Source organism: Physeter macrocephalus, chromosome 19 (assembly GCF_002837175.3).
Source record: "Physeter macrocephalus isolate SW-GA chromosome 19, ASM283717v5, whole genome shotgun sequence".
Taxonomy (NCBI): domain Eukaryota; kingdom Metazoa; phylum Chordata; class Mammalia; order Artiodactyla; family Physeteridae; genus Physeter; species Physeter macrocephalus.
In genome coordinates, this window is record NC_041232.1 from 8,992,030 (window position 1) to 9,002,295 (window position 10,266).

At 47.4% G+C, this 10,266-nt stretch overlaps 1 protein-coding gene across 1 annotated transcript in view; it reads right to left on the bottom strand.

Annotated features, from left to right (window-relative positions):
- DAO (D-amino acid oxidase) overlaps positions 1–9,928 on the bottom strand; it is a 13,239-nt gene extending 3,311 nt beyond the window's left edge. The window contains exons 1-7 of the mRNA XM_028480480.2: positions 9,726–9,928; positions 8,225–8,339; positions 6,900–6,976; positions 6,188–6,253; positions 4,072–4,126; positions 2,730–2,834; positions 1,692–1,774 (exon numbers count right to left, since the gene is read on the bottom strand). Coding sequence (XP_028336281.1) covers positions 1,692–1,774; positions 2,730–2,834; positions 4,072–4,126; positions 6,188–6,253; positions 6,900–6,976; positions 8,225–8,339; positions 9,726–9,919 — 695 coding nt within the window. The 5' untranslated portion in view covers positions 9,920–9,928. The remainder of the gene's footprint in view (positions 1–1,691; positions 1,775–2,729; positions 2,835–4,071; positions 4,127–6,187; positions 6,254–6,899; positions 6,977–8,224; positions 8,340–9,725) is intronic.
- Between the last annotated feature and the right edge of the window lie 338 nt (positions 9,929–10,266).

Consider the following 10,266-nt stretch of genomic DNA (forward strand, 5'->3'; position numbering starts at 1 on the left):
ACTGTTGGTGGGAATGTAAATTGATACAGCCACTATGGAGAACAGTATGGAGGTTCCTTAAAAAACTAAACATAGAATTACCATATGACCCAGCAATCCCACTACTGGGCATATACCCAGAGAAAACCATCATTCAAAAAGACACACGCACCCCAATGTTCATTGCAGCACTATTTACAATAGCCAGGTCATGGAAGCAACCTAAATGCCCATCGACAGACGAATGGATAAAGAAGATGTGTCACATATATACAATGGAATATTACTCAGCCATAGAAAGGAATAAAATTGGGTCATTTGTAGAGACATGGATGGACCTAGAGACTGTCATACAGAGCGAAGTAAGTCAGAAAGAGGAAAACAAATATCATATATTAACGCATACATGTGAAATCTGGAAAAATGCTACAGATGAACCGGTTTGCAAGGCAGAAATAGAGACACAGATATAGAGAACAAACGTACGGACACCAAGGGGGGAAAGCGGGGGTGGTGGTGGGGGGATGAACTGGGAGATTGGGATTGACATATATACACTAATATGTATAAAATAGATGACTAAGAAGAACCTGCTGTATAAGAAAAAAAAAAATCACTGCAATTGCCATTGTCATTACTATCAAACACCACCACCTCCACCATCACCATTAACATCACTGTCATCATTGTTGTCCCTTCTAATGTACAGCATAGTAATGATAGTTAACAATACTGTATTATATACTTGAAAGTTGCTAAGAGAGTAGATCTTTAATGTTCTCACCACACCCACAAAAAAACTATAGTTATGTGAGTTGATGGATGCGTTAACTAACCTTATTGTGATGATCATTTCACAATATATACATATACCAAATCATCATGTTGTACATTTTAAATGTACACAATGTTATATGTCAATTGTATCTCAATAAATCTGGGAAAAACATTGTCATCTCCATCAACAACATCATCTTCACTACTGCCTTCTTTGCTACCGTTAATATATCACCATCAATCACATTCAGCATTTCCACCACCACCATTAGCATTGCCATTGATACTATCATCTCCGCCACACCACTAGCATCGCCATTGAGGCAGTCAGCACAGTCGCAACATTAACATGGCCTTTGAGACTGTCATCTCTGCCATATTATTAAAAGCCATCATTGATAAGTGTCATCTTCATCAGCACCAACTGCCACCCCCAACTCCCACTCACCACCACCGTCAACACTGATCTCCTCTTCTGTAACAGTACTATCTCCACTACCACCATTCCTCTATCCACATTATTATCACCATCAGCCCCATCACCACCACCATTATTGCCATTCACAACACTGCTGGTGTCACTGCCATCACATCCACTACCTTTGTCTCCAGCATCACCACTACTGTCATCCCAGATTATGTTCAAGATAGAGCCAGGAGCCCAGGGGAATTCCCTGGTGGTCCAGTGGTTAGGACTCTGCACTTTCACTACCGAGGGGCTGGGTTCGATCCCTGGTCGGGGATCCCACAAGCCGCGCGATGTGGCAGTTAAGGCTGAGTCCTGCCTTCCCAGAGGTTTAATGGCTCAACCTCACTTAAAAGCATTGGAGGAAAAAACCTGAAAAGACTTAAGAAAGAGCCCTGGAGCAGGCAGCAGGGGCATAAAAAGAGCAGGAAGGTGCTCCCTCTTCTGCCCTACAATATCAGATTTGTACCCCGGGATGATGTACGGGGACTTATAGATGCCTCTCTCTGGGTCATGGGTGATAATGAAGTGCTTCATCCATGGGGCATCCACCTGTTGATTGAAGACAGAGAAGTCTCATCAGAAGAGTTAAATCAGTGGGATCCCATCGCCTGCTCCCCTCTGTGACCAGATGTTCTGACAACAGTGGCAAAGTCATTCCTTAGCCCTCCAAGCCCTCCTTGGGACCCCTCTGTCCCAAGTCTGCACCAGACTGCTTGCTTTTGTAGGAAGAGCTGCCCTGATGGAGAGCCACCCCAGTCCCTGAAGCATCACACATTCTCACCCACAGAAAAGCCCAACACGTGTAAATGCACGTACACGTTAGCCCACCTCGGGAACACACATACCTATGAATGCACTCCATTACTCACATGGGCACACACATGCACACATACCCACAAATAGGCGTGCCTTGGGCACACGCACACATACACAGTGAGAGGTGGTGTGGAACAATGCTTACACACCTGGGCTCTTAAACCAGGTTACCTGTTCTAATCCAAGTTCCATCACTTACTGTGATGTGAACTTGTGCAAGTTACTTAATTCCTCCGTGCCTCAGTTTCCCCATCTGTAAGATGGCGATGGTGATGTGATAGCACCCATCTCAAAGGGTTGCAGCGAGGATCAAATTAATTAACACAATGAAGTACTTGGGTCTGTGTCTGGTACTTAGTAGGCATTCCATAAATGTTTGCTCTTTTTATCATGGCAGGCATATGCAGCTTCCACATATGGACAAACACACACACACACACACACACACACACACACACACACACACACACACACATGCTTTACTATTAAGAAGAACCCCGCCCAAGAAAGAGTATGTTTGGGAGGGTCGTGTTGGTTCTTCTTGTTTCTTTAACATGCAAATTCCCTGAGCACTGGGGGGTTCCTCTAACAGATGTCCCCCGATTCAGCCTCTATCTTTGGAGATGAAATAAAGAGGCAGAAACAATCCTTCTGTCAACAAAAGTTCATCCCTCACCTTCAGACTCACCTTAATGATCTGCCCCCGGCCTGGCTGCAGCAGGGGATCTGGTTGCAAAGCCCCAGCCCATACCCCAGTGCAGTTGATAATCACATCAGCGCCTCCTCTTGCCACCTGGTAGCAACCAACAGGGCAGGTCGGATGGGAGGGGATGAGGACCTTAGTATCCCTTGCATCCTCCCAGCCTGCAGCTCTCTGCTCCCTGTGGAACAGCCAGGAGGGGACTCAGTGAGGAACCCATGGACCTGCCTCCAAATTCCGCTCTGCCATTTGCCTACTGTGTGACCTCAGAAATGCCCCATCACCTCCTCAAGTTTCAGATCAGATTCCTTAGCTATAAAATGGGGCTGGTAACATCTGTTCATAGTGTGCTGTGAGGCTCCAGTATGACTCTGCCTATAAAAGGGTTTGGAAAAGAATACTACGGAAGGGGGAAACCTTCTTGGAACCTTCTAGAAGAAGTCAGAAAGGACACAGAGATAGTCTTCTCCCTCCTTCTGACTCCTTTTTATTTCATTCTCTTGTCTTCTGCTCTGCCAAGGCATCTGAGGAGGGCACGTTGGAAGCCCCAGCTCCGTGCATTGTATGGGAAGCTCCACAGCTCAAGGATGTAGCATCATGGGCGCCCAAACTCCCAGCCCAGCCCCAGTGACTCCCCTCAAAGGTCAGTCCTGGGTCACACTGCTATTTTTCATGAGCCAGTGTTTGCCACACTGGACTGTGAGCCCCTTGGGATTGAGAACGGTGTCTAAGTCAAGTATGTATTCCAAGTGCCCCTCAGGGCTTGACCTAGAGCAGATGCTCGTACACGTTAGTGGCCGCAAGTACAAGAGTCTTCCATGTGCCAAGCACTGTTCTGGGTACTGAGATGGAGTGAGGTCATACAGCAAAGCTCCTGGTACATAGCCAGTACCTGCTGATGGTAGCTGCTACTATCATTATTATTGATGGTGGTGTCACTCTGGAGGTAAGTCAGTGGAGGGCCTTGACTTTGTAGGAACATCATCCCAGATGTTGGTAAAAGCAACCAAGCATCTGGAACTTGGGGGTGTGGTACAGCTGATATTGAGAAGAGGCAGCCAGCTCTCTGGCCCTAAAACTCACTGAGGCTCAGATATAGATATAGCCCCTAATGGCCACCATGATCCCACTATCCCTTTGCTTCTGACACCAACATCAGGGCAGAAGGCCTGAGTCCTTCTGGGATTAAAAATAGATCTAGAATCTGGGACAGGCCTCAAAGGGATGCTAGGAGCCTGAGAAGGGGCCCCCCCAACCCTGCAACAGGAAGCAAAGGCCTCCCCTCTTCTCCTCTCTCCCACATCCAGCCCCTTCCAGCCCAGCAGCTCACCTCCTCAAAAGACTCCACCTTCCTTAGGAGGAATTTCACTCCTCTCTCAGTTAACCTGGGATGATCAAACACATAAAAAAAATCCAGTATTCAGTTCTCTGTCCCATCCCTCCAAGAGGATGGCGTGGGGGACATTTCCCAAGGAACCTTTCGTGGATGTTAGTCCCACAGGATGCTCCTTGAGAATATGGCTGTGTAGTCCAGTTCATGAGCACCTTGATGGACTAGTGGTCCACGAAATGTCCCTTGGGAAACCTGAGACGGTGCAAGCCCCACGTTGGGCAGATGGAGATGGGAGAAGGGCCTTACTGAAACTCATACAGTGAGTCTATGATGGGATTAGGACTCAAACCCAGGCCTCTTACTACCACCACCCTGCTTTGTATTATCAAAGGGAATGAGATGCAGGGTGGAGGAGGGGCAGGGTTGGGCCAAAGCGGAATTGCTTCTTTATCTGAAGCAGAGCATGAGGAAGGAGGTGGGCTGGGGACACCCACACCTCCCTAAATTTCACAGAGAAAAAATGTATGTCACTATTAGAAATATAGTAGAAACATTAAAAGAATAGGAAGTAAACCATATGCAAGCTAAAGCGTAATATCAGGATTATTTTATCCACATGGTTTCCTCAAGATAGAAAAACTGGGAGCATTCTTTCCTGGAAGGGGCTGGATAAGAGTCATAAGTGTCCCAAGGTTAGGAGACATAACCATGTTTTAATACAATGGTTTCCAAACCTGGCTGATAATTACAATCACTCAGGGAACTTCTTACAATACAAATTTCTGAGCCCCACTCCAGAGAATCTGATTCAGTAGATATAAAGTGAGGTCCTGAAATCTATATTTTTAAAAACCTCCCCAAGTCATTTGATAAAAGCCACCATCCATTCCAGTTTTTAAAAAAACTTAATAAAATAATAATATATAGGAAATATATGGAATCTTCCTTAATTTGAATGTATATGAATATGAATACAAATTGTATCTCTCAAGCTAATGTTTGCTAATTTAGAACACTACAAGATTCCTATCAACATAAGGAACAAGACAGGGACATCCTCTATCATCTGTATTAGTTAATGTTATTCTAGCAATTAGACAAGAAAAAAAAATGAGGTTTAAAAATAAAAACTGGGGGGCTTCCCCGGTGGCGCAGTGGTTGAGAGTCCGCCTGCCGATGCAGGGGACACGGGTTCGTGCCCCGGTCCGGGAAGATCCCACATGCCGCGGAGCAACTAAGCCCGTGGGCCATGGCCGCCGCGCCTGCGCGTCCGGAGCCTGTGCTCCGCAACGGGAGAGGCCACAACAGTCAGAGGCCCCCCGTGAGCCATGGCCGCTGAGCCTGCGCGTCCGGAGCCTGTGCTCCGCAACGGGAGAGGCCACAACAGTCAGAGGCCCGCATACCGCAAAAAAATAAATAAATAAATAAAAAAAAAATAAAAAATAAAAACTGGACTTCCCTGGTGGCGCAGTGGTTAAGAATCCTCCTGCCAATGCAGGGGACACGGGTTCAAGCCCTGGTCTGGGAAGATCCCATATGCCGCGGAGCAACTAAGCCCGTGAGCCACAACTTCTGAGCCTGCATGCCACAGCTACTGAAGCCCACGCGCCTAGAGCCCGTGCTCTGCAACAAGAGAAGCCACCGCAATGAGAAGCCTGTGCAACGCAATGAAGAGTAGACCCTGCTCACCGCAGCTAGAGAAAGCCCGCGCGCAGCAACGAAGACCCAATGCAGCCAATAAATAAATAAATTAATAAAAATTTTAAAAATTAAAAAAAAACCAACTTATGTTTTGTAGATGATGTAACTATATCTGGAAAACTTAAGAGACTCAATCTATTTAAAGCTATTACACAGCCATCACAGATTTTAGTAAGGCTGATAACAAATACTGTATCACATGTAAAAAGCTTCCCAGGTGGTTCCAACAGGTGTGGAAGCCACTGTCTTAGTGCACAGAGGTGGTCAGGAACGAGGATAGCTCCCACCAAACCTAAAGGTTTTCATCAACATTTGGGGTTGGTCAAAACAAAGACAAATCCCATGAACAATCATCCACTACAACCCTGGTCCCTGGGAGGTGCTTTCCTCAAAGCGAAGCTGAAAATCTCACCTTTCAGTCAGCCACTGCAGATACTTCCTTCCCTCCAGAATCAGGCTTGTGTTGAACCAGCCATAGCTAGAGTCACAGGAGGCAAAAGGTGGGAATAAAGGATCAGAATCTCAGCTATATTTGAAGGCTATCATATGGAGGTGGGAGCTGTCACATTCTTTGGGCCCCCAAAGGGTGGAGCAAGGACCACTGGGTGACATTCAAGGAGGAAGTGGTTTTCAGCTCGAAGCAAGGGAATATTTTCTATCAGACAAAGCCATTCCTGACATTGGGGTGTGCAAGTGGAGATTAATGTGCATCTGTAGAGAGGGTTTAGACATGGGGTGAGGTGAAGAGAGGACCAGAGAGGCATCAGGCTATAGCGAAAAGAATAGAGGTGTTGGGACTGGGTTGGAATCCCATTCTGGTCACTTGGCTGTGTGACCTGGGGAAGTGACTTGGCCTCTGTGAAGCTCAGTTTCCTTATCTACAAAATAGGATAGTGTTATGGAACTTCTGGGCTTGAGATCTATGATTCCGTATCCCCTACCTCCCTAGTCTAAGGTGCAGTTTGGGTGGGTGGGCTCTCTGAAAGAGCTGGACAGAGCATTGGGAGACCAGAGTATGGGGCTCTAGACCAGGGATGGAACAGGAAATTTGGTGCCTCCTTCTTTTTGACGAGTCTATCTGCACTGTGGGGCCTCAGCTCCTTCACCCATGGCAATAACCTTACCTGTAATCGGGAAACATGTCCAGCTCTCTCGGAGTCAGCTTCCGAAAACCCAGAACTACATCCTTCCAGTAAGGGTCCTTTAGAAGAAGAGAAGGCGGCACAGGGATGGATGAACATCAATAAGAATGAGAATAACAAAAACTTATATAATGTTTTCTGTGTGTAAGGCGCTGTTCCAAGCATTTTACTCATACCAGTCCAATAATCTTTACAAAAACCCATTGAGGTAGATACTATTTTTAGTTCCATTTTGCAGATGGGCCCATTGAGGCTCAGAGAGGTTAAGTAACTTGTCTAAGGTCACACAGCTAATAAATGGTGGAGCTGAGATTCAAACCCACACAGTCTGGCTTCAGAGTCCATGTTCTTAACCATGATGCTATATGAAGGGTAAGAATAAGGCTGAGGATGAGTGATAGGGTAAGGGTCATAAATAGGGGAGAAAAAAAGGGGCAACAGTGAAGGTCACCAAAGGATGAGAGTGGGAAGTAGCAGAGTGGAGGGTCAGACAACCTGGGGGGAATTTTGGCCTCACCACTGACCACTCTGAATTCTCTGAGACTCAGTTTTCTTATCTGTATAATGGAGTTAATAATCACTCTTGGAAGGTAACAGATAATGAAAGCAACGCCCTTAGCACAGTGCTAGACATTGAATAAACCTGGGAGAACTGGCATGGGATTCTGGGCACCCAGCCAGCCCACCCCCTCCAAACAACCTGAGAACATCCCCCATGGCTTTGCCTTTCATTCGAGCTGGGTTCAAATTCGAGCTTTGCCACTTAAAGCTTTGTGAGCTCAAGTAAGTTACCCCAATTCTCGGAGCCTCTAGTTTCTCATCTGCAAAAGGAGGACAATGATAGCACTTACTTCCTGGTTACGATGAAAATTTAATGAGTCATTAGTTATAAAGTGGTTAGGACAGGGCCTGGCACATAGTAAGTACTTTAGAAGTCTGTGCCAGGGGTGAGTGTTTTAGTCCATCATGATGGAAAGTCCTGGAACCTCCAGGGGAGCAGGAAAACTTTTGGCTTCAGCGTCAAGTGCCTCCCACTCCAGGATGTGTCTGTATTTCACCCATACCACTCAAGAAGGGCTAGTTTCCCTGGTTCATCAGAAGATTCTTTGGTCTCTGCCGATTTAATAACAAAGTTGAAAATGGAAATGATTTTGAAAGCAAAAATAGAAATTAAAGTAAACCTGTTTTGAACACAGGAGTCTTTGCCTAAGAGGCTCAAAGTACCACCCCACCCCCACCCCCTGCCACACCCTGGTCTCTGATCAAGGCTCTGCCCTATGGTTTATGGTCAAGGACTCCTCACTCACCGGAACGGCTTCACGGAAGAGGTTGTAGCCTGAGACTGGGGCCAGGCCCATGTCTGCAGTGTTGGGAGAACCGATGTGGCTCAGGAGATAGTTGAAGGTCTGCTGGTTCCAGTGCCTAGAAGGATCCCCCAGATCTCAGTCACCTAATGAAAGCTCCAAGGGTTGGCTTGCATGGGGCTGTGATCAGGTTGGTGGGATGTGTCCAAGTCCAGAAATCCACCACGTTCACTCTGCAGCGCCCCAAATGCTACGGGTCTTCCCCCTCCCCAAACTTTCTAATATTTTCCCATTAATAGGATAGAGGATAGCGGTAACAAAGGATGCTGCATCAACATAGAGAACAGTCTTGTGGTTGCCAAGGGGGAGGGGGTTGGTTGGGGGAGGGATGGAGTGGAAGGTTGGGGGATAGCAGATGTAAGCTATTGTATACAGAATGGATAAACAGCAAGGTCCTACTGTATAGCACAGAGGACTATATTCAATAGCCTATGATAAACCATAATATAAAGAATATAAAAGAATATAAAAAGAAAAGACTATTAAAAAAGAATGTATATATATGTATAACTGAATCACTTCGCTGTGCAGCAGAAATTAACACAACATTGTAAATCAACTATACTTCAAATAAAAAAAAAAAGGATGCTCCATCATAACTATTTGGAGCCCTACCTCTGGCTTGGGATCACGTAGCTGCGAGTTTAAACGAAAGCTTTGACTGCTTTGGGAACTGTAGCCCTGTGGTTCAGTCTCACTCGGGGCACCCCCCACTGTAAATGCCAGTGGCAGGCATCACTTACCGCTTCCGAACACTTTCTCTCCCCCGCCGGGCACGCAGCTCAACAACATTTCCTAGACTCCCTTGCAGATAGGTGTGACCATGTGGCTGCCTTCTTGCCAGCTGACCCTAACGTCTCCTCCCAGGTGGTCCTCATGCCGTGCTCCTACAGGCACTGGCCCATGGCAACATCGGAAGCCACGAGGAGGACGGCAGAGCCATGAGATGGAAGGAACCCGGGCCCCTGAATTGCCACTTACTGATCAGGAATACTGGTTTTGGAATTTATGGGCATGAGAATGAAACTTCCGTTTGAGCCGTTACTCGTTTGAGGGTTCCTTTGTTGAAGCAGCTGGTGGTTTCTAAACTGACACAGTGACCTCTGCCACTTTGCTAAACTTGAACATCCATCCACCCACTTAGAGGCCTTCCTGATGGACAGATGCATTGGGCATCCACAGCCACCCGGTTTAGGTGAGGGATGGAGACAAAGCCTCCATCTGTCTGGCACACAGGGCTTCTCAGCCTTTCGGCCACGATCAAGTATAGCATCGTGTCTGGCCCACAGCAGGGACTTAATATTTATGCGTATTGTCTTTATAGCATGTCAGGCCAGAGCCTTCACAAAGGGTGGTCATTGGTGATGGGAACCCTGAGAGGGAACATCCTCTCTGCAGACTCAGCCCCTCTGGCCCCAGGCCACCCTCTGGGACCCTCACTCACGCCTCCTGTGGGTTGCTGGGCTCGGAGAGGTAGGGCTGCCAGAGGCCGGCAGCCACATCAGTGTTGGTGAGCGGGGTGAAGCGTTCTGCGTAGACCTTCACATCCAGCGACTGCAGGACCGAGTGGTAGCGCTCATGGATGCAGAGGGCGGTGGACAGCCCGATGACGCCCGCTCCGATCACTACCACGCGCATCGTGCTAGCCTGCGGGAAGGCAGGGTTCAGGCATGCCGCCACCACCGTCGCTACCATCCCCTGACGCCTTAGAAGATGCCAGACACCGCCCAGCCCTTTTTATGCTCGATTCCCTCAGTGGCCCTTACACACGGGAAAATTGAGGCACAGAGAGGCAAAGCAACTTGCCTAAGTTCACACAGCCAGTAAGTGATGCAGCTTTCTCGGGGGACTCTCCTCGAATACCCTGTCCCCAGGCTGGGGAAAAAAAAAAAAAAAAAGGGCCCAGCAGAGTGCCTGGCCAGCTGTAGTCTGGTGAGTCTAATGGTTAGGACACTGGACTTCAAATCTCAGATCTCAGCTCTGCT